The sequence below is a fragment of the Bufo gargarizans genome, chromosome 6 (genome assembly GCF_014858855.1).
Source record: "Bufo gargarizans isolate SCDJY-AF-19 chromosome 6, ASM1485885v1, whole genome shotgun sequence".
Classification (NCBI taxonomy): Eukaryota; Metazoa; Chordata; class Amphibia; order Anura; family Bufonidae; genus Bufo; species Bufo gargarizans.
The window spans coordinates 161,043,001-161,067,461 of NC_058085.1; the positions used below are offsets into that span (position 1 = coordinate 161,043,001).

Here is a 24,461-nt window from a genome sequence, read left to right on the forward strand (position 1 = left end):
ACTGTACCTATCACATGTATACTAGTCATGGAGCACTGCTACTTAGCGCTCCATGACTAGTATACTCGTCATGGCATAAAACTGTCACCATGTCTGCAGACATGGTGACAGCGCTGAGTGCCGGCTGTTACACACAGCCAGGCACTCAGGCTCAATGCCGAGGGGGGTCCTGTGACCCCCGTATCGGCGATCGGGTAGTTTCGGCACCCCCCCCCTATCGGCGATCGCTTTATGTCGTTTCTGATCCCTGCGGTCCCTGACCGCAGGGATCAGAAACCTAAAAATTGCCCCAAATCGATTTTTTTTACCCCCCCTGCACCCCTGAATTCCATTTATGTGGCGGGGTGCAGGGGGCGGTTTGTGGGCGGTGCGGGGCCGGTGCGGGGCGGTGTGGCAGTTGCGGGAGGCGGGCGGTGCGGCAGGCGGGATCGCGATCCCCCGCCCGCCTCCCATTATAATCATCGTTGGTGTCTAGTGGGTATACCAGGGTGCCAGCACATTGCTGGCACCCTGGTATAAACGGCTGACATCGGTGATGCGATGTCAGCCGTTTAACCCTTTCCATACTGCGGTCCGTACGGACCGCGGTATGGAAAAGGTTAACAGCTCAGGGAGCTCCCTCCCTCTCCCATCGGAGGGCTGCTGTACCTTTGCAGCCCCCCGATGGAGAGGGAGAGAGCTCCCAGACAGCCCCCCCAGAGCCCCGTCCTTACCCTTCCCCGTCTGCGCAGTTCTGAACATAACTGAGCAGACGGGGAAGGTTCCCATGGCAACAGGACGCCTCTCAGGCGTCCTGCTGTCCATGGTGCTGAACAGATCTATGCTGAAAGCATAGATCTGTTCAGTGTAAGTAAAATATAGTACAGTGCAATATATATTGTACTGTACTGTATTATACAGACATCAGATCCACTGGATCTTCAAGAACCAAGTGGGTCTGGGTCAAAAAAAAAGTGAAAAAAGTAAAAAAAAAAGTAAAAATCAAAAAACACATTTATCACTGATTAAACATGACAAAAATAAAATTCCCTACACATGTTTGGTATCGCCGCGTCCGTAACGACCTGATCTATAAAACGGTCATGTTACTTTTCCCGAACGGTGAACGCCATAAAAATAAAAAATAAAAAACTATGATGAAATTGAAATTTTGCCCACCTTACTTCCCCAAAAAAGATAATAAAAGTGATCAAAAAAGTCGCATGTACTCCAAAATTGTAACAATCAAACCGTCATCTCATCCCGCAAAAAATGAGACCCTACTTAAGATAATCGCCCAAAAACTGAAAAAACTATGGCTCTTAGACTATGGAAACACTAAAACATCATTTTTTTTGTTTCAAAAATGAAATCATTGTGTAAAACTTATATAAATAAAAAAAGTATACATATTAGGTATCGCCGCGTCCGTATCGACCGGCTCTATAAAAATATCACATGACCTAACCCCTCAGGTGACCACCGTAAAAAAATAAAAATAAAAACGGTGTAGAAAAAGCTATTTTTTGTCATCTTACGTCACAAAAAGTGTAATAGCAAGCGATCAAAAAGTCATATGCACCCCAACATAGTGCCAATCAAACCGTCATCTCATCTCGCAAAAAATGAGACCCTTCTTAAGATAATCGCCCCAAAACTGTAAAAACTATGGCTCTTAGACTATGGAGAAACGAAAAAAAAAATTGTTTTAAAAATGAAATCATTGTATAAAACTTACATAAATAAAAAAAATGTATACATATTAGGTATCGCCGCGTCCATGACAACCTGCTCTATAAAATTACCACATGATCTAACCTGTCAGATGAATGTTGTAAATAACAATAAAAAAAACGATGCCAAAAAAGCTATTTCTTGTTACCTTGCCGCACAAAAAGTGTAATATAGAGCAACCAAAAATCATATGTACCCTAAACTAGTACCAACAAAACTGCCACCCTATCCTGTAGTTTCTAAAATGGGGTCACTTTTTTGGAGTTTCTACATCAGGGGGCTTCAAATGGGACATGGTGTCAAAAAAACTGTCCAGCAAAATCTGGCTTCCAAAAACCACACGGCGCACCTTTCACTCTACGCCCCGCTGTGTGCCCGTACAGTAGTTTACGGCCACATATGGGGCGTTTCTGTAAACAGCAGAGTCAGGGCAATAAAGATACAGTCTTGTTTGGCTGTTAACCCTTGCTTTGTTAGTGGAAAAAATGGGTTAAAATTGAAAATTAGGCAAAAAAATGAAATTCTCAAATTTCATCCCCATTTGCCAATAACTCTTGTGCAACACCTAAAGGGTTAACAAAGTTTGTAAAATCAGTTTTGAATACCTTGAGGGGTGTAGTTTCTTAGATGGCGTCACTTTTAGGGAGTTTCTGCTCTAGGGGTGCATCAGGGGGCTTCAAATGGGACATGGTGTCAAAAAAACTGTCCAGCAAAATCTGGCTTCCAAAAACCATACGGCGCACCTTTCACTGTACGCCCCGCTGTGTGCCCGTACAGTAGTTTACGGCCACATATGGGGTGTTTCTGTAAACGGCAGAGTCAGGGCAATAAAGATACAGTCTTGTTTGGATGTTAACCCTTGCTTTGTTAGTGTAAAAAATTGGTTAAAATGGAAAATTAGGCAAAAAATGAAATTCTCAAATTTCATCCCCATTTGCCAATAACTCCTGTGCAACACCTAAAGGGTTAACAAAGTTTGTAAAATCAGTTTTGAATACCTTGAGGGGTGTAGTTTATAGAATAGGGTCATTTTTGGGTGGTTTCTATTATGTAAGCCTCGCAAAGTGACTTCAGACCTGTAGTGGTCCCTAAAAATTGGATTTCAGAAAAATTTCAAGATTTGCTTCTAAACTTCTAAGCCTTGTAACATCCCCAAAAAATAAAATATCATTCCCAAAATAATTCAAACATGAAGTACACATATGGGGAATGTAAAGTCATCACAATTTTTGGGGGTATTACTATGTATTACAGAAGTAGAGAAACTTTGAAATTTGCTAATTTTTCCAAATTTGGGGTAAATTTGGTATTTTTTTATGCAAAAAAAATTAATTTTGGGACTTAATTTTTCCAGTGTCATGAAGTACAATATGTGACGAAAAAACAATTTCAGAACGGCCTGGATAAGTCAAAGTGTTTTAACGTTATCAGCACTTAAAGTGACACTGGTCAGATTTGCAAAAAATGACCTGGTCCTTAAGGTGAAATAAGGCTGTGTCTTGAAGGGGTTAAAGGGGTTTTCTGGGAATTAAGAAGCTGAAAATACTTAAATATTACTTTATTATAAATATATTCCCAATTACCTTTCATTAGTTATAATTGCTCATTTTATCTAGGGAGCAATCATCAGGGCAAATAAAATGGCCGCCATCCTATTAGTAAAACCTGTCATAATCCCACAGGAGGACAAATTACTTCAGGACACTCAGCTAACGAGCTGCCTCATCCTCCCCTCCTATTTGTCCTGGATTATGAGCTGAATACAGCTGATAATATCTTCAGCTGAATCTCTGTAGAAATGGAGTTCATGAGGAGACATAAAGTACAGAGAGGACGGACAGGACAGACTGAGGTAATGCAGGGCTGTGGTAATGGAGACTGCATGCAAGTGCTGCTGCTCATTGTCCACATCTCCTCTCTGTACTCCAAATCTCCTCATTAACTTCATTCCCACAGAGATTCAGCTGAAGATCATAATCCTTGCCAAGCAGAGCTGAGAGGAGGATGAGGTAGCTCTTTACCTCAGTACTGTGATGTAACTTGTCCTGCTGTGTGATTAGGACAGGTTTTGTGTGTAGTAATAGGACAGCGGCCATTTTATTTTCCCTGATTGCTCCCTAGATAAAAAGAGCCATTATAACTAATGAATGGTATTTGGGAATATATTTAGAGTAAAGTAATATGTAAGTATTTTCATTTTCTTAATTCCTGAAGAACCCCTTTAAGGTAGTTGTAAAATGTCACAAAGACATAGTTTACTCCAGTTTTCAGTTTTGCTTAGTAAATCTGCACGTGTGTTGAATAGATTTATAAACTGTTACTATAAAAAACGTATGCCAGATATACCCCATGAGACCATTATTGTGGGGTTGTGCATCATTTTGTAAAAATACCTGTGTTCTGTAGTTTTCACAAAAGATGCCAAATTGAACAGAGAACTTTGCATGTGTTCAACATACCATAAAATGATTTACAAAAAAAAGTAATTATGGTACATGACAATACTTAAAGCGAACCAGTTCAAGATAGAAAATTGACATTAACTGGGGAGAAAACAGAGCACTTAACTGGTGCCTTCTTTCAGCGGCAAATCTCCCAGTTTCTGGGCTCCTCTTCTGCCATCCAAGTTGCTTCTCAGACTACCTGATGCACACTGTACATTTGGTAGTCCAAGACACTTCCTGCTTGTCCAGCCCTACTCTTGGATTGGCCAGCACCACTCACATGATCTTTTCTGGCCACTCCAAGGATAGCAGGAAGTATCTAAGTGCACAGTGTGCATCAGGTAGTCTTGAGAAGCAGTGCAACCATCTTCAATGACAGAAGAGGAGCCTGAGAATTGGCACATCTGCAGCTAGAAAGATTAAAAGGATGGCACCAGGTAAGTGTTCTGTTTATTCTGCCATCTAATGCGTATTTATTTCTTGAACCGTAGGGTGGCTTTAAATGTTTGGCTTTCTAGGCTACGTTCACGATCATGTTTTTTGTTTTGTTTGTTTTTTAGAACATTAACACCACAGTGATGAATGTCAGTGCTATTTGGCAGGCATTTTATTCTATTGTGACTGGCACAAGCTTCTCTGAAAACCATTGCTTTTGCTTAGATGTAGTTGCTAAGCGGTAGTTGGGTGGCTTTTAGATGCTCCCTCGTGACCATAGAAACTGTATAAAGGAACTGATTGAAGATGTAGATTTTGATGTAAGCCATATAAGAAGCAATTAAGAATTGGACAATTTATATGTGGCTATTACAGGGAGGAGTGACAGCTTTGAGCGATCCATTCAGGATGCAGACTCTGTCTTTGAGCAATCTCTGAGGCTGGAGCAGAAGGGAGATTACACTACAGCTTTGGCCTTGTGTAATGAAGCTTTTTGTAAGTAACTCATAACCAATGCTTTACTCTGCTTTAAATTCTGCACTGTTTAACATGGCATGCGTAACATTTTGTGGCTCAGCTATTGGCTGTGGAAGGTGACCTCTGTCTCTCTATTTCAACAGAATCTTGCAAACTGCTGTTAACTCAGATAAAAAAATACTTCATCGCTTTATTTCAGCTTCTGTTGCTTGCCCACATTACTACAAAAGAGACTTTGCAGTGTGGAAACAGTGCTCTTGGCCTCAATTATATTTTATGTGACAAGTATAACAAAACATCTTTCATCTGAGTGAATCTTGAATCAGAATAGATGCTTTACTTTTCTTTCCACTTGAAGGTCATGCATTGTTCAGCTTTTTGGCCAAATTCATCACAGTGAATTTGTAACATTGTAGAAGGCTAGAACATATAGAAACCATATTCTTTCCTAAATATGTATGTTTATTTAATGGGGAATAAGCCACAGGGAAATTTCTCCCTTGGAAAACCGTATGCCTCTTCACTCTTTCCCACTAGCTTCAGTTAGGCCTCCATACACAGGTTAGTTCAGCCAACGATTCTCTTGTTCATATGGCCAGCTTTAGAGAAGAAGATTGTTTCTTTCAAACCCTGTTTCAAAGGAACTCTTAAGTCTTCCTGCTCCTGGAAAAAAAAAAAAAAAAGCATAGTTTCATATACAGTAGGTGCCAGTGAGCCCTTAAAATGTGTTTAGAATTCTAGTGAAAAACTCGGAAGTACCTTTCTCAAGATCGTAATTTTTTTGTAATTACTGCAGGAATCACATTTCCTGTTATGAGTGACACATAAAAACCTTATGTCCTTGAGATATATTCATTTTGTAGGACTTTTAATTTTTTTTGTGGTGTTTTTGAGTTTATTTTTATGTGACTGTCCCATCATTAGATGGTGGACCAATAAATTCTCTGCTCCATCTATGGAGGCCTAGCTAAGGCAAGATATCTATATTCTGCACGTCATGCGTTTCCCATGTCACCCTCTAGTCTGCAGGGTATTGTCACGAATAAAGGGGAGGGGAGGGACACAGAACTAGGTCTCAAGGTTAGGGAGAGGGGCAAGGTCACCTCCTAGGAAACCCCTAAACCTAGCCCTGACTCCTGTCAGTGTGTATAGAACCCGAAGGTGGGAAAATACATACGCCGGAACCTAGACCCTAGGAGCCCTGAAATGCCCTTGAGGAAGTGAAAGGGAATGAGACTATTGGTTCCTTCCCAGGTGAACGAACCAGCGTCTCCCTGAGGCCTAGTAACAACAAGCACAGGGGAGCAACCAAATACAAAGAACAGTATAACTTAAAGGGAACCTGTCACCTGGATTTTGGGTATAGAGCGAAGGACATGGGCTGCTAGATTTCCGTTAGCACATCCGCATTATCCAGTCCCCATAGCTCTCTGTGCTTTTATTGTGTCAAAAAAACGATTTTATTGATATGCAAATGAGGCAAAGATGAGTCCTGTTTCCTCCATACTTCAGAGATGAGTCCAGCATTCACTGACTCCGAACCCAGCCACGCTCACTGTGAAGGAGCCCAGCACCGCCCCGCATCCTCCGAATCTCCTCCTTGCTCCCGGATGTCGCAAAGCTAGAGCCCCGTAATCTCGTGATGCGCGAGCCAGCGCATGCACAGTTAGTTCCGTGAGGCTGATGCCAGCTCAGGGAAGGAACACTATGCCGACACCGTGCATGTGCTAGCTCGTGCATCGTGAGATTACGGCGCTCTAGCTTTGTAACGTCGGGGAGCAAGGAGGAGATTCGGAGTATACGGGGTGGTGCTGGGCTCCTTCACAGTGGGCATGGCTGGGCTCCAGAAACGTTAGTAACAGCTCCTTGGGCTTTTTACTTGCCTAATTTGCATATGTAGCAAATCGTTTTTTTTTACACAATAAAAGCACACAGAGCTATGGGGACTGGATATTGCAATTGTGCTAGCGGCGATCTAGCAGCCCATGTCCTCAGCTCTGTACCCAGAATCCAGGTGACAGGTTCCCTTTAACTTAAAGAAAATGTATGAGCAGGAACACAGGGAAGGTCCACACACCAACTCTTCCAAATCCAAGCAGAGAATCAGCCGCATGGTATGAAGTGTTAGACCAAACTAAATAGGGAATTCAGTAATGACCACAGCAAGCAACAACACTGAGAATCAAAAGACTGTCAGTTAACCCCGCATGCAGCCAGTTTTTCAGATTGTATAACCTCTGTCACAGGAGGTACCGTGACAGGTATACCCAGTATAAAGCAATGCCTATACAGCTTTACTGTATATACAAACAATGCAGGAAGGAAGTGTGTGTCTGCAATATTCTGTCTTCATCTATACCCCAGAACTCCACTGATTTTAAAAATAAATAAAAATGATAAAATACCACATTTCTCCCAATATAATTTAATAAAACTAAATACATAAGACATGTTCCATTTAAAGCTGCCCTGTCACCAGGATCAACCCTTTTAAACCAAACATACTGGCTGGTAGGGCTCATCAGGCTGATTAAAACAATAAGTTTCTTTTGTCTGTATGCTAAACTGCTGTAGAAAGAGGTGTTTTTATTCATATGCAAATAATTTCGAGCACCAGGAGGCGGGGCTGAATCCTTTGAGCACCTTTTAACACCCCCTGTGCTTTGCACACTCCCCCCTCCTCTTGATTGACAGGGCTAGACATGCTGAGGGCAGAGCTGTGTCCTAGCATCTACATATCATGTACTCTATGTATTATAGCTTCATCCTTATCATATTGAGAATAATGTTTTTAGGCTTAAAAAGTTAATACATATGGCTAGATTCTTTATAATCATATATTGTGCCTGTGAATAAACGAGTAAGTTTTCAGTAGTGTTGAGCGAATCAAGCTTCGGATCCTAGATCCAAACACCGTTTTAATGCTGTACGGAGACCTGTCTCTATACAGCATTAAAATGCATGGGCTCCGGCAAGGTGAACAAAGAGATGATCAAAGTCTCGTCATATTTGCCTCGCTGGACCCCATACATTTGAATGCTGTACGGAGACAAATCCGAAGCTTGATTCACTCAACACTAGTTTTCAGGTATTTAAGCAAAAAAAAAAATGAAACGCTATTGACAATGTAGTAAGGCCTTTTATTTGTTTGTTTTTTATTATATGATTAATTATGGGTTAAATGAGGGAGGGAAAAAAATCTACCACATTACCACCACATAGAGAAGCATGTTTCTATTCTTATAAGCTAACACATATTACTGATGTCTAATCATATATTTTGCTTGTGAATAAACCAGTAATGTGTATATTAGCTTTCTGAGCAGATCTCAATGTGGTGAAGCTATAGTACAGGGGTGGCCAACCTTACAGACACAAAGAGCCCAAAAAAAAATCTTATGACTGCCAAGAGCCACAAGCTATCCGTTTACACAAATATGCGTGCACACGACAGTATTACTGCAATTGAGTTATCAAACATTTAAAAGTGCATTTAAACCACCTTTCCTACCTGTAGTGTAGACAGCTTTAGTGAGACTTCTGGCAATCTTTGTTTTTCACAATGTGTTTCAAGATTTCTCAGATGACCGCCCCATGCTCAGATGACACCCTCATGCTCAGATGACCGCCTTATGCTCAGATGACTGCCTTATTATCAGATGACCGCCCATGCTCGGATGACCGCCTTATTTCAGATGACCGCCCCATGCTCAGATGACCGCCCCATGCTCAGATGACCGCCCCATGCTCAGATGACCGCCCCATGCTCAGATGACCGCCCTTATTATCAGATGACCGCCCTTATTATCAGATGACCGCCCTTATTATCAGATGACGCCCTTATTATCAGATGACGCCCTTATTATCAGATGACTGCCCTTATTATCAGATGACTGCCCTTATTATCAGATGACTGCCCTTATTATCAGATGACTGCCCTTATTATCAGATGACTGCCCTTATTATCAGATGACTGCCCTTATTATCAGATGACTGCCCTTATTATCAGATGACTGCCCTTATTATCAGATGACTGCCCTTATTATCAGATGACTGCCCTTATTATCAGATGACTGCCCTTATTATCAGATGACTGCCCTTATTATCAGATGACTGCCCTTATTATCAGATGACGCCCCATGCTCAGATGACGCCCCATGCTCAGATGACGCCCTTATTATCAGATGACGCCCTTATTATCAGATGACTGCCCTTATTATCAGATGACTGCCCTTATTATCAGATGACTGCCCTTATTATCAGATGACTGCCCTTATTATCAGATGACGCCCCATGCTCAGATGACGCCCCATGCTCAGATGCTCAGGGGTGATTTGACATAGGGGAGATGTGAGCATGGGGTGTCTGATATTTAGTGTCTTATGTGAGCACTGGAGAGGCTTATTTTGGGGGTCTGATGAGGATTTGGGGGTCTTATCTGAGCTCATACTAACCCCATGTCAGATAAGACCCCCAGATCAGTACTTTAATAAAATAAAACTGTGGAGGCTTATCCTACCTCTGCTGCCGCTGCTCTGAAGACTGTGGCGACCTCTCCATAGTGACCTGACATGCAGGTCAGAGCGCAGGCCTGCATGGTATTAAGGGGGGGGGGGGGGGGGCACTACGCCACCAATGACAACCTTTAATACAGATACAGGGGGCGGGTGCCGGCAGAATCTCATAGCTGACACCTGGCCTCTATGCTGCGTTCCCCAGTGGAAACAGCCCCTCCCCTCCTCTTCCCCTCTTAATTCTCATTGGTGGCAGCGGCAGCAGCACAGGGAGGAGGAGGGGACTGCTTTCTTCTTCCTTCTCCCATGCTGCTAATATTTTTAAAACCTGCGACATCCCTTGCCCGCTCCCCTGCGAGCCGCATATGTAGAGGAGACCGCGCTCCTCTGAGAGCCGCAAGTGAAGGTCCGAGGAGCCGCGGGTTGGCCACCCCTGCTATAGTACATAGAGTGTATGGTATGTATAAGCTAGGACACTGCTCTGCCCTCAGCATGTCTAGCCCTGTCAATCAAGGGGAGGTGGAGTGTGCAGAGCACAGGGGGTGTTCCATAGCAGTGCAACTGTTTAACATACAGACAAAAGAAAGGTATAGTTTGTCAGCATGAGCCCTGCCAGGCAGTTTGTCTAGTTTAATAAGGTTGATTCACAGAGCCATTGTAGTAAGCTAATTTTATTATGTATTCACATACATTTTAATCATCTCCTGACAATGATCTGCTCAAGTTTCTCACATTTCCACTTCATGTCTTGAGTGTATAAAATCATAAATAATAAAAAATAATAATCGGTATACTTTAATGTAAGGTAATTCCTGTAGGAACAAATGTTTTGAAATGGAGCACAGTAGTATATTTTTGGGTGATGACGTTCCCTTTGGAAGGCATGTGGGTAAAGATGAGCCTGTTCCTGCTGCTAGTCTTTCCATAACAGTTCTGTTGGCTCAGTTAACATGCTCAGGGTGCATTGCTTACATACGTGTGCATTGTTGATAACTCTTAGGATGCATTAAGTTTTGTTTCCCCCTCTGTATTGCATGTTTCCATGTTATGCTCTTTTTGGCATCCTATTTTTTATTATTTTGGTTTGTGTGCGTGCATTTGTTTCTGCTATGTTTTCTTTTGCATTTTAGCTAAATTCAGACTTGCCATGCATGATGCCAGATCTAGCACACACTGCAGAGCCCTAGCAGATAAGAAGTTGCAAATGTGTTTACGAAAGGCACGGACTCTTCAGGACCGCATGCTGCCGCCGACAATTCCTCAACCGCTGCCACCAGCTTACCCCTCTCCACAGGGGGGAGCTATAAACCAATCTTCAAGGTAGCTGCCATGAAACTTCCTTGACTAGGAATGAACTGGAAAACTGTTGCTCTTAACATGACTTAGAAATCATTCAAAGGAATACTATACATAAAATAAAAACTGATTGTATATTGATCAACATGGGGTATTGCATTAGAACCACTATTTGGGTTGGCAACTTGGCAAAGTCATGGGAAATTATGATTATCACATTTAAAGCGACACACAAAGTTTACACAAAGTGAAAAAATCTGCTGCACAATGTGCAGAAAAATCAACCTGCTTTGCAAAATTCCATCACAGATGGGGCATGATGCAGCTCGATTTCTTTTTCTGCATCTAATGCAGATTTTGTAAAACCTCATTGACCTTAGAATGCAAAGTGCCATAAAAGTAAATGCACATTAACCCAGCCTTAGGTCAACCAAGTGTGAGCCCACCCAGTCTACTTTAAAGAGAACTTGTCTCAATAAAAATGCAGGGCAATTTGCAGGAGGCATCTTATAGAGCAGGAGAAGCTGAGCATGATATGAAAAGGTTCAATGTATTGCTTTCAGTCATTGTTCATTCTGAGCTTGGGGGTCATGTGGGTGGTCTTGATCAGTGATTGACAGCTTTCTCTATATAAGCAGTCATACGGAGATAGTTGTCAATCACGAAGTAGGACCATGCACATGACTCCTAAGCTCAGAATGAGCAGATATTTAAATGCATAAATTGCAAGTTTTACTGAATCTTTCCCATAAAACTATATCAATCTGTTCAGCTCCTTTAATTCTAGAACATGCTGCTTGCTGCACTACCTCTTTATGGTGACAAATTTGCTTTAGGTCATTTTACATGTCCTGACAAGATGGTTTCAATTTCTCTCGGCCGCACAGATCATTATACACCCAGAGTATTTTATTTTGTTCTGGAGATATAGTCGTCCTTTGAGTGAAATCCTCTTGGTTAGAGAGAAGCAAGATATAGTTATCCATACATTAAATAAACCATTTCTTTAGCTGTGTTGACTAGCTTTACAAGCACTGAAATAAATTCATATGTAGAGAGGGCGTATATATATTGCTAAAAGAGACCACAAGCCTTCCAAGCTAATACAGTAAAGAAGTTCATAATTGTTCTTCTGCATTAATTCCATTGCGGCTTAGTCATTTTACTGTTATTTGCATTTGTTAATTTGTAAGTGCTTAACTGATTTTACATTTGTGATGTTCTGTCATGTTCCGTTTATTTTTTTTTCAATCGAATGCACATGTTTTTGCTGAAATATGAAAAATATATATTTTGCGGACATTTTACAACATTCTCCCAACATAAGATTTATGAAGTTGATCTTGCATGCATGGATTTTGTGTATGGTCAATGTACCATATGCCATTTTCAAGTTATCAAAGATACATTTTTGCAGCGTTGATATCTAGAATATATATTTTTCATAATTAGCCTTGATTTCCTGTGTTTTCAAGTAATATGGCAAATGATATCTCACCTCCTTGCAGTGACCAGGCTATCTCGGACAAAGTTTCAGTGAACCATCAGGTAATGGCAGAGACAACCGCAAAGGAGGACTTCACATCCACTCCATTACCACACCCGTTTGCTTCTAGCCATGAGTTGCTTCCATCATGTGCTGAGTCTTCCAGCTTGTCAACTTCAGAACATTGCCCATGTAGCAAAACATTTTCTAACTACCGTGCTCCTTCAGGTCCTAATTCCCCAGAGAGTGCCTCAACTCCTACACAGAGCACGGTTGATACAATTTTAAGAGTGGATGATTGTAGCCCAGACCTACAACTCAAAAACCCAAAAGGTGATCAAGCTACTGCAGGAAGCCCTAATAGTGGTAAGGTGACTGAGGAACATGAAGCTAAAGATGGTCCTCTGCGGAAGATGAAACTCAATGGCATTAAATCTGGTTCTTTACCATCATTGTTATTTCCTTGGGCACGTCGGGCACAAGCTCAGTCTCCAGATAGAAACAACCAACCCAGCCATTGTAACAAATCTGTTAGTACAGAAATTCATATAAATGAAGATAAGGTTGGTTCTTGCATTGTCCCAACGATCTCTCCAACTGTTAAAAATAGTTTTACTGTTCATCCAGCTGTCGTCTCCACAAAAACAAACAGCCAGGACAACTTATTAGATAAACAATGTGAATTAAATGTCTTTGAGACTAGCAAAGTTGAGGCACCTAAAAGTAAGGGGTTGGTTCGTTCTCTCGCCGAACAATTTCAGCGGCTACAAGGGGGCTCACCAAAGAGAAGCAGTTTTGGCGTGAATTTTACTGGAATAGACAGCTCTGAACAGAAGTTTTCACCAGGGGGGCAAATACAGGATTCCCTGAACCTTTTGGAAACTGAATCAGGTCTGCAGTCTCTGGTCATGCAAGAGAATAAATCTGTCAGTACGGATCAAGCAAGTACTTCTCCAGATTCCGAGGATTCATCATATAACATAAATGGATCCAGTGTAAACCATCTGAACAGCCATAATGCAGTGCCGCTTAAGGAAGTTCTAAAAGGAGACATGGCTAACGGTGTTAACCGTGACAAGTTTTACTACAAAACTGAGAAAAAGGTGAAATTTGGAAGCACAGTGCATTTGCCAGCTTCTGTGCCCACGAACCAGTGGGTTGATAGTGTTAGCAGATATTATAATGCCCAAGAAGATGATACTGATGTGGAACACCATGCTCGTCCAAGTTTCTCCAATCGAAAGTCTGTAAGGTATGGCTTATCAAAGAGCTCAATTGATCTCCGGCAGGATTGGAAACAGGATGCTGAGCATGGTATTAGAGAGTTGGATACCTGGTATAACATCAGCCTTCAGACTTGTCCAGGCAACAGGACTCTGCAGTGGAGATCTGAAAACTCTAGACAGGCATTTGGAAAACCATGTAAGTGTTATTGTCTATTTAGCAGTGTATGGGAGGGGGGGGATTTATTATCAACTGTGCACCAGAAATGTGGCAAAAAAAAGTAGAAATGTTTTATTCACATTTGTTTTTGTACGAAAATGTGTGAATTTTTTAAATGATTTTAAAAAGTGCACTTTTGAGTTGTATGAGTAGAGGTTAGCAGGAGGAGGTATGGCATAAATTTGAGTTCACATCTACGCCCGCTCATGGCTGCCATAGATTTTCATTGGCCCACAGATTGAAAGATGCATACAATTAAGAGGCCTGTGCATTGCCAGTCTTAGTGCTTTATAGCCTGTGTTTAATCTGTGAAATATTGCAGGTTGTTTTGTGTGCACCCATGTAATCCTTTTTAATTGTTTCACCAATGCTAAATTGAGTGACACAATTCATAATGTAACTTAATAAAGTAAAATCGTATAATATGGAAGTAAAAACCATTTTACACGTATTTGACTCAAGGAAGCTCACGCCGCATTTTACAAGGGAGGGATCATGTGTACTGATTTAAAAAAAAATCTTGAATATTCAAAATTACGAATATATATATCACTTTATTCTAAATACTTGCAAATTCTCCAGATAGAAATTCGCAATTTGAATATTCGTGATCAACACTAATAGCTACTAGAGAGGGGTCGTTGATCCAGGGAGTTATTCTGATTGCCTTATTGGAGTCGGGAAGGAATTTTCCCCTTAAAGAGGACCTTTCACCGATCCTGACATTGTGAACTAAGTATACAGACATGGAGAGCGGCGCCCGGAGATCTCACTGCACTTACTATTATCCCTGGGCGCTGCTCCGTTCTCCCGCTGTGCCCTCCGGTATCTTCGGTCACTAAGTTATGGTAGGCGGAGTCTGCCCTTGTTCTGCTGTAGTGCTGGCCAATCGCAGCTCAGAGCTCACAGCCTGGGAGGTTATTTTCTCCCAGGCTGTGAGCTCTGCAATGCGATTGGCCAGCGCTACAGAAGAACAAGGGCAGACTCCGCCTACTGTAACTTTGTGACCGGAGATACCGGAGGGCATAGCAGGAGAACGGAGCGGCGCCCAGGGATAATAGTAAGTGCAGTGAGATCCCCGGGCGCCGCTCTCCATGTCTGTATACTTAGTTCACAATGTCAGGATCGTTTTTTTGTTTTTTTTGCCTTCCTCTGGATCAACTTGCAGGACAACAGGCCGAACTGGATGGACAAATGTCTTTTTTCTGCCTTATGTACTATGTTACTATAGTTTAAGAACAAAAAAAAAGTTTTCCATTCTTCTGAACCATCAGAACAGCAAAATAAAGAAAAACGGACCCTTTATTTTGAGCATCCGTTGTCCTCATTTCACATCCAATTTTGTCAGTTCCATCAGAGATCCCTTATTTTAGACAGGACAAAAAGTCCTCCACGCACATGTAAGATAACAGATCTCTGATTGAACTGCCAAAATCTGATCCAAAATGAGCACAACAGATGCTCAAAATAAAAGTTCAGAAACTGAATGGAAAACGAAATACGAGTCGTGTGAACCCGGCTTTAGTCAATTAAGAAAATATTTGTACTTGTTTTTCACTTGTAGTAACTGTTCTAAAAATGATTTATTGTGACTAGTTTGCTTTATTAATGTTTCAATTATTTTCTGTTTGCCCTAAAGTTTTGGACAATACATCTGCAAGAAAAATGCAGCATGCTGCTGGTAGAGGTCTGTCAAGAACACCAACGGCTGAGATAGAACGCAGTCTCTGTGAAAGCACACATTCCCTTGTGTCTAAGGTATGGTTGGTAACTGGCTGGTCGGAACCAAACTTAATTCTTTGCTATTCGGCTGCTTTCAACAGAGCGTGTAAGGTCCAGCAAACACATCCAGTATGATGGCCACATTTTCCACACCGAACACTGTTCCTCTGTTGCAAACTCACAGCTTCATATTGATGCTGTAAATTCCTGCCAGAAAACCGGTGTACTGTACTCGCATAATGCCAAGAGCACAGTACAGTCCAGCAGTGTTTGGTCTGGGAAATGCAGTCGTCACAATAAACGGACGTGTATATGTGAACTAAGCCTTAGGCTTACAGTGGCTGGATACACATAATGCAGCCCAGCGAGCACTACTAAGCATTTCATATTTTATTCTAGATAGGGTTTTTGGGGTAGCAGTTCATTGGCCGTATTCTCATGGTAGAGTCAAGACGTGGTTTCTGCAATGATTTTCATAAAATGGCCACTTCTCCATTCGCAGCAGCCATGTCACCAAATGGGCAAGCTCAGGAGGCTCGTGCTGATCCTACATTTAGCAGCCATTTATGGTACAGTATATCTTGTGGATATGCCATAAATGTCTTGAGGTATGAATGCCACCTTAATATTACAAGTGCAAAAAGAAATAAATTGCAACCAGTTAAAGGTTACCAGGGGGAATCGAATTACTTCTGGTTCTCCAATAGAAATTTTACTGAATGTAGAATGTTTTTTACAGTAGTCTCAAGTTAGCGAGTTGGGCTGTTGAGAATCTGTAGTTTTTATGCAGCAATCTCCCTGATACTTTCTTTTAGTTAGGGGGCAGTTCTCCAACCTTACCTTTGTGTAACTCTTAAATGAAGGGACCCTCAAAGGTATTTTTTGGGGTATTTGTGAAAGCTAACAATATACGTCAAAACAGTCCACAAGATTGGCCAACAAGCTATTGTATGTGGGGACAGCCCAACAGTCCTTCAATTTCTGCTATCTGGGTATGAATAAGGTTAGACTCGGCATGCCCAATATATTTTTTTTCCCTATTGGGATAAGTGCTGCTAGAAGCGTCAGGCAGTGATTTATTTTCTCTCACTTTTGTAATAAGCACTCAGCTCCATGACCACCTTGTGTTGCATTTAGTACAAGCAGCTTCATTATGGATGAAGTTGCTGTATGTGTGGCATGAAAATTATGCTGATTTCAGATAATTAACTAAAACAATGGGATTTTAATATATGTACTATAAGCCATGGACAGTCTTCAAAATAAGTGCTATATAAAATGCATAATGATCCTGGTAGCACATGCGAATGTAAATCGGGTAAACTAGAGGAATGGCACGTCATGCTGGTTGTATCCCAGATTCTCCCTATTTTCTTTAATCCACTCATTTCTATATTATTAAGTATAGATAACATATCTGCTGCTATATCCTATACAAAACTGTTTTTCTTGCACTTTTTCTAATATACTAACCTTCATTCCATGATGGACGGCATTTGCTACAAAGTAATTGAGCACAATATTGCAGTCGTAAGATTTATTTGTGAAATATACACAAAGTATACACTTTTCTGACAACAAGTATTTACCACATCAGAGATGTCCCATTATTGCTGATCTGGTTTCTAAGCATAAAGGAGTTTATTAAGGAAATTCATATAATAGAAATCAAATGGCGTTCCTAGAAATCAAATTAGGATCCTAAAAAACTGGATCGCTCACTATTGACTGACATTGTTTTTAGTGACGGATGCAGTTTGTTCCGTTTCAATGATCTGACAAAATGGAATGCTGGCAGAACGGAAGGCATCCTGATGCTTCCTGAACGGATCTCTTTCCATTCAGAATGCAAGGGGACACCATGTTGGACCAGTTTTGAGATCTGCTGCTTTTCAAAACCGGAATGCCAAAACACATGTGAAAGTGGCCTAAGAGGGCTAGAAATTAGTGGCATTTGGTGCTATATATTCTGAGCATTCCTGCCAAATTGTGTATGCACCTGCAGGTCACTCATGGCAGAGACCAAAGCAGGAAGTCGGAGGAAGAGGAGCTGTACAGTGCAGAGAATTTCCGAAGGCTGGCAAGGAGCCTCAGTGGGACTGTCATCCCTAACAGAGAAGAGACTCTTGTCTCTTCTCACAGTTTTGTAAGTAATACAGATTTGATTGACATGTTTGATAACATTGACTTAGACCCAATATTTATCCATCAAGTTATAGGCAGCTATTCATAGGCAGATTTAAAATGTGGCGCCGTGTGTAAATCATGGATGACTCTGATGGTGATGCTACCTTCTTTACTTTTCTTATCCCCAGACACTTATGTTTTCTTCACTTATTTTGAATTCACTTCTGTTTTGCATGTTTGAAACAACTTAACAATTTTCTCAAGTTTTTTCTTCTTTCACTTGCATTTTAGGAATAGTTGGCAAACGTGTTTGCTAGATATCAGGACTGTAACATCATGGCTATATGGCGTTAGTACCTGTGCCCAATGGGGCTCATACAGGTGCATCTCAATAAATTAGAATATCATCAAAAAGTGAATGTATTCCAGTCATTTAATTCAAAAAGTTAATGTATTCCAGTCATTTAATTCAAAAAGTGAAAGTCCTTATGTAGATTCATTACATACAGAGTAGCAAAAAAAGTCCAGCTCCTTTTCCTTAAAAAAAACAATGCTTTATTCTTTCACATATTCAATTAAAATCCATGTGTACAAACGGAGAAACTGTAGCACAATGTGACACGTTTCGGGCCATTTGCGTATGGGCCCTTCATCCATGACATGTCTGAGCCTCACTTGTTGCTATTCCTGGATTGCTCACCTGGTCGCGTCTAGACCAGTACAGTCCGTGACTCCTTATAAAACTGGAGGTGAGTGCTGCAGTAAATGAACAGGTTTTTTTGCATTACATACAGAGTGATTTATTGCAAGTGTTTATTTATTTTGATGTTGATGATTATGAAGTATAGCTAATGAAAACCCAAACGTCACTATCTCAGAAAATTATAATATTGTGAAAAAGTTCAATATTATAGACTCATGATGTCACACTCTGATCAGCTAATAAACACAAAACACCTTCCTGAGCCTTTAAATGGTCGCTCAGTTTGGTTCAGTACGCTACTCAATCATAGGGAAGACTGCTGAGTTGACAGTTGTCCAGAAGACACCCTCCATAAGGGCTCATGCACACGACCGTTGTTGTTTTGCGGTCCGTTTTTCACGGATCTATTCAGTTTTTTTTCTCTGATTTAAGTCTTCTTCCGTTCCGCTATTCCACCAAACATCTGTATGGTTTCTGTATGGGATACGTTTTTTGCGGATTGGAAACGGAAACTGTAACTTATTAATCACCAAACACATGAGCAATATGGGCTGGGTATAGCATTTCTACAATATGTATCCGCAAAATAGGCATGAAATACGGATGACATACAGATGTGTTCCGTGTGCGTTCCGTATATTTTGCGGACCCATTGACTTAAATGCGGTCTTGGACCATGAATTGCGGACAATAATAGGACATGCACTACTTTTTTGCGTAACGGAAATACGGAAATGGAATGCATACGGAGTACCTTCCGTTGCTTTTGCGGACTCATTGAAGTGAATGGTTCCGCATATGGCCCGCAAAAACCCCCGAAAGAAAGCGGAAAGAAAATACGTTTGTGTGTATGAGCCCTAAGGAAGGTAAGCCACAAAAGACCATTGTTAAAGAAGCTGTCTGTTATCCAAGAATATTAAAGGAACGTTGACTGTATGGAAAAAGTGTGGGAGAAAAAGGTGCACATGCAACAGGAATAACTACAGCCTTGAAAGGATTGTCAAAATAAGGCCATTCTGGCATTTAAGAGATGTTTACAAGGAGTGTGCTGCTGCTGGAGTCTGTGCTTCACGAGCCACCACACACAGAGGGGCCACCACAACTGTCGCATTCCTCGTGTCAAGCCACTCATGAACCAACACTCGTGAGACAACATCAGACGCATCTTACCCAGGCTAAGGAAAAAAGGACTGAACTGTTTTTCAGTGGTCCAAAGTCCTATTTTCAGATGAAAGTAAATTTTGCATTTCATATGGAAATCAAGGTCCCAGAGTCTAGAGGAATAGTGGAGAGCCACACAATCCAAGTTGCTTGAGATCTAGTGTGAAGTTTCCAGTCAGTGATGGTTTGGGGAGCCATGCCATCTCCTGGTGTTGGTCCACTGTGTTATATCAAGTCCAAAGTCAGCGCAGCTGACTAACAGAACATTATAGATAACTTCATGCTTCCCTCTGCTGACAAGCTTTATAGGGATGCTGATTTCATTTTCCAGCAGGACTTGACACCTGCCCAAAGTACAAATACCTGGTTTTATAACTACGGTATCACTGTGCTTGATTGGCAGGCAAACTCGCCTGCCAATAAAGAATCTAAAGAGTTGTCACAGTTTCTCCTGTGGCAGGGGTCAGAAGATCTAAGAGACTGTCTGCACGTGATGTGATCTGACAGTCTCTCTGGTTTCACTTGCTTCTGTGTTGTTGCTGGGTATGACCACACCTCTGGTCTCAGGTGTAGCTTAAGTGATGATTCCAACTCCTCTATTTAGTCTGGCCTCACCCATCTTGCTATGCGGTTGTTAGCTCCTTTTGGATGTTGGAAGTGCTGGTGTTGGTTCTCCTCTGAGTTCCTGCTCATCCTTATACTTCGGAGTTAAGTGTCTTTCCTTTATTTCTTGTTGGTTGTTTTCCCCTTCCTTTTGGTATTAGGCTTGAGGGAGTCTCCTGTTCCTTTAGCTGGGAAGGAACAGGTTTTCTCTTGTCCTGACACTATTTCCAGGGCCCTTCAGGGTCAGATAGGGCCCTAGGTTCCTGCATATGAACATTCCTACCTTTTTAAGGTCTGTTCATACTGATAGTAGTCAGGGCTCGGTTTAGGTATTCACTAGGTGGTGAGCTTTTCCCCTTTCCTTAGTTTCCAGGCCTAGTACCTTTTCCATTCCCTCTTGTGGTCGGTGTGGCGTATCTACCCACACCGCGCTGTAACAGGAGTATTGTCAAAAGTAACATGAGAAACACCAGACTCAACAACCTGGGATTCCATAACACCTCAGCAGTGCCACATTGGTGCAGTAATTCCTGCAAAAGGTGCCCCAACTAAGTATTGGGTACCTATACTGTATTTACTTTTCAGTAGGCCAACATGTCTGTATTAAAAATCACTTTTTTAATTGGTTTTATATAATCTAATTTCCGAGATACTAACTTTTGAGTTTTCATTAGCTGTAAGCCATAATCCTCAACATTAAAATAAATAAACTCTTGAAACAGATCACTGTGTGTGTAATGAATATTTATCATAGGAGTTTCACTTTCTGAATTGACTTATTGAAATTTACTTTTTGATGATATTCTAATTTAATCGAGATGCACCTGTAGTTTGTTTTCTGTATCAGACACATGCACACTTAGGGCCAACTTTATAGGAAGCCAGTTGATCTATTAGTGCAGGGATCAGCAACCTTCGGCACTCCATGTGCTGTGAAACTACAACTTCCAGCATGCACACTTTCTTGGCTGTTATTGTAACGCCCATAAAAGTGAAAGGAGGATGCTGGGAGTTGTAATTTCAAAACAGCTGGAGTGCTGGTAGTTACTGATCCCTGTATTAGTATGTTTCTAGAATGTGTGAGGAAACTCACAAACACGGTGGGAACATGCAACACCATGCAGGTGTTGCATTATGGTCAGAATGGAGCTCCAGTGCCTATAAGGCTACTTTCACACTAGCGTTCGTCGGTCCGCTCGTGAGCTCCGTTTGAAGGGGCTCACGAGCGGACCCGAACGCTTCCGTCCAGCCCTGATGCAGTCTGAATGGATGCGGATCCGCTCAGACTGCATCAGTCTGGCGGCGTTCAGCCTCCGCTCCGCTCGCCTCCGCACGGACAGGCGGACAGCTGAACGCTGCTTGCAGCGTTCGGGTGTCCGCCTGGCCGTGCGGAGGCGTGCGGATCCGTCCAGACTTACAATGTAAGTCAATGGGGACGGATCCGTTTGAAGATGCCACAATATGGCTCAATCTTCAAGCGGATCCGTCCCCCATTGACTTTACATTGAAAGTCTGGACGGATCCGTCCGAGGCTATTTTCACACTTAGCTTTTATATGCTAATATAATGCAGACGGATCCGTTCTGAACGGAGCCTCCGTCTGCATTATTATGATCGGATCCGTTCAGAACGGATCCGATCGAACGCTAGTGTGAAAGTAGCCTAACACTGCTATCCATGGCACAAGTTGATTCACTGCATGATGAGAGATTATTACAAGTATGGATTAACACTTCTGACAAGTAGGCTTTGACATCACAACAGGCTCTGTTTACATTTTTTTAAGCACTTTTTAAAGAATCATTTGCAGCTTTAGTTAAGCACTACATGTTATTGCCTTGCTTTTTGGTGACGGGTGTTTTGACTAATGTGGGTCCTGTTTTCTGGCCTGCAGCCACCCTTGTTTGTTAGACTGCTTTGTGTATGGGTGTGCGTCAGTATTAGTTTTTGTTTGTGGTGCTTGATGTTTAGCCACATATTGTCCTACGCAAGTGCTCTCTGACAATTAGCCATCTTGTTTATGGTTGTATTTATTTTTTTCTGTTTCATTTGTTAAAAGGAGGCATCCAATGAGAGGAAACCGCTTGTGGACAGCAGTCATCGCTCTCACAGCTCCTCCTCCTACCCTTATACCCACAATCCTTCTGTTTTATCCTATGAACCCCAGCACTACCCAACCCAGATGCAGCACCCATCTCATGAGGTACTGGCGCCCAGCATGGTGGGTGAGGCACACAGGCCACCAGGTAATTGCACACAACTCTCCTGCATGTTTTATTTATCTCTTGTATAGTATTTGTATACTTCATTGAAAGCCATTTGCTTTTCCCCTTATATCCTTTGTGCTGTGTTGCATTGGCTGTGCTTTTTCAGATTTTATTACCCTGTACTCAATGAGAAGAATGCTTGGATGAGAAGAATGCTTGAATTCGCCCAGCCAATTCTCAGCGTATTCGGCGAGTTGTCGCCGGATCTCTGCCGGTCCTCCTCGTTATGGTTAATAGGACCGAACAACAATGTTCTAGCTTCTGGCAATGCCGGATGTACAAGCGCTAGTGTGAAACTAATCTAAGAATATGGTGGCCCACAGTTTAGTCTGTGTACAACTTTGAAACCATTAAGTGTATCTAACATAAAATAAAAAAAGAAGCATCTTTGCAAACAGTTTTGATTAAAGATATCCTACCCTTCTGTTGTTGCAAATTGCAAACAAATCCTGTGCAATCTGACCCAGCAGATGTGTTACTCATTTCCATCTGTCTCCTACTATTTAATAACATGCACTGGTAGGTTAGCAGGAAATAGTGCATAGATGAAAGAGAATATGACTGACTTCGCAAGGATTATTTGTAGTCTGTTACCGTGGAGAATACTGTCTGCAGAGTGTACATAGAGTTTGTGCCAAGTTGTATACCTATACCCTATTGGCAGGATAGGAGATAAGTCTAAATGGAGGGGTTTCACTGAGACCCCCACAAATCATGAAAATGGGGTGTTTTGTGCCCCCACTCCCCAATGGAGCTGTTTGAAATTGCCAAGCGCCATACTCTGTTTCACTTTGGTAGGCCTAAAGAGATAAATGTAGCAGCATGCATGCTTGACAGCGGGTCCGTTCATGAGGGGAGACAAAGGACACCTGCTGTCCTGATAAGTGGGGTTCCCAGTGGTCATAGCTCTTACCAGATAGACTGATATCCTGAGGGAAAGACAAATCTTTTAAGCCTTAAGGGATTTTTCCCTGAATCTTCACTATAAACCTATGGCCCCTAGCATACATTACCTTATAAGAGTCCCTGCCACTTTCTGCTCCTTGGCAACTGTTCAGCCATCTTCTGGTCCCTGGGATTCTTTACTTCCAGCTGGGTTATGGACATAGTCATCTGCACAACTACAAGCAATGACTGGATTCAGTCTTGGCGTGTCCCTAATTGGCACATCACTGCAACATCATGTGCCACTTGCAGATACCTCACAGCTGAAGCCAGTCATTGGATGCAGCTGCGCAGGTGACAATGTCCATACCCCGGCCAGAAGAAAACAAGCTTGGGGACTGGAAGATGGCTGAACAGTTGCCACGGTGCAGGACCGGAGTGGTGGGGAACAGGTAAATTGGAGTCTTTCGTTATTACATACATGCTAGGGACCATAAGTAAAGAGTGAAGATTCTTGTAAAGTTCCTTTAAGACTTCAAAGGTTTGTCTTATTCAGAGGATAACGGGTAAAATTCTAACTGGTAAAGGCTCTGACTACTTGGACGCCCCACCAATCATGAGACTAGGGGTCCTTTTATCTCTCCATATGAATGGAGCAGAGGTCAAGCATGCGTGCTGCCCCTCTGGAGATGGGACCCCCACAATCATACATTAATGGCGTATCCACAAACATTATTTGTAGTTAAACATGCTTTATGTTTTACTTTTTATATTGGATTTTTCCTATAGATTTATATGCACTAAAGGGCATACCTTTGTGTTGTGCTACTACACTAGAGCTAAGTGCTGCTCCTCTTTGATTTCACACATTACCGCATATGTGCGCCACCTGGTGGCTGTGAGGTTAAATGTAAAATGCAGTCTTGTTTGAAAATTGGACAAGAATGTTTAGCATTAGACTACAATAAGTATATTCTTACACATAGCATCTTAAAAATGAGCCGTATGATACAGCTCTCTATTTGACAGATTTACAGATTGTCTGGTTCCAGCAGTAACATGCTGTGCTATTAAATAGCCTATATAAACTGATGCTGGAATAAAACACCTTTGCATGTCACGGTTTCACTGTTTGTAGTGGTTCATATATGTTGTAAATGGCATACCCATTTAGTATGATTAGGG

At 41.8% G+C, this 24,461-nt stretch overlaps 1 protein-coding gene across 9 annotated transcripts in view; it reads left to right on the plus strand.

Annotated features, from left to right (window-relative positions):
• The window catches only part of USP54 (ubiquitin specific peptidase 54), a 125,460-nt gene that overhangs the window by 98,954 nt on the left and 2,045 nt on the right, over nucleotides 1-24,461 (plus strand). For 5 of the 9 annotated variants that reach the window (XM_044298919.1, XM_044298917.1, XM_044298916.1 and 2 more), the window contains 6 exons: nucleotides 4,968-5,087; nucleotides 10,714-10,903; nucleotides 12,388-13,787; nucleotides 15,448-15,566; nucleotides 17,536-17,676; nucleotides 22,184-22,370. In XM_044298919.1, coding sequence (XP_044154854.1) covers nucleotides 4,968-5,087; nucleotides 10,714-10,903; nucleotides 12,388-13,787; nucleotides 15,448-15,566; nucleotides 17,536-17,676; nucleotides 22,184-22,370 — 2,157 coding nt within the window. Of the gene's footprint in view, nucleotides 1-4,967; nucleotides 5,088-10,713; nucleotides 10,904-12,387; nucleotides 13,788-15,447; nucleotides 15,567-17,535; nucleotides 17,677-22,183; nucleotides 22,371-24,461 lie in introns of those variants that run through there. The other 4 variants (XM_044298920.1, XM_044298923.1, XM_044298924.1 and 1 more) reach the window with 4 other exon arrangements.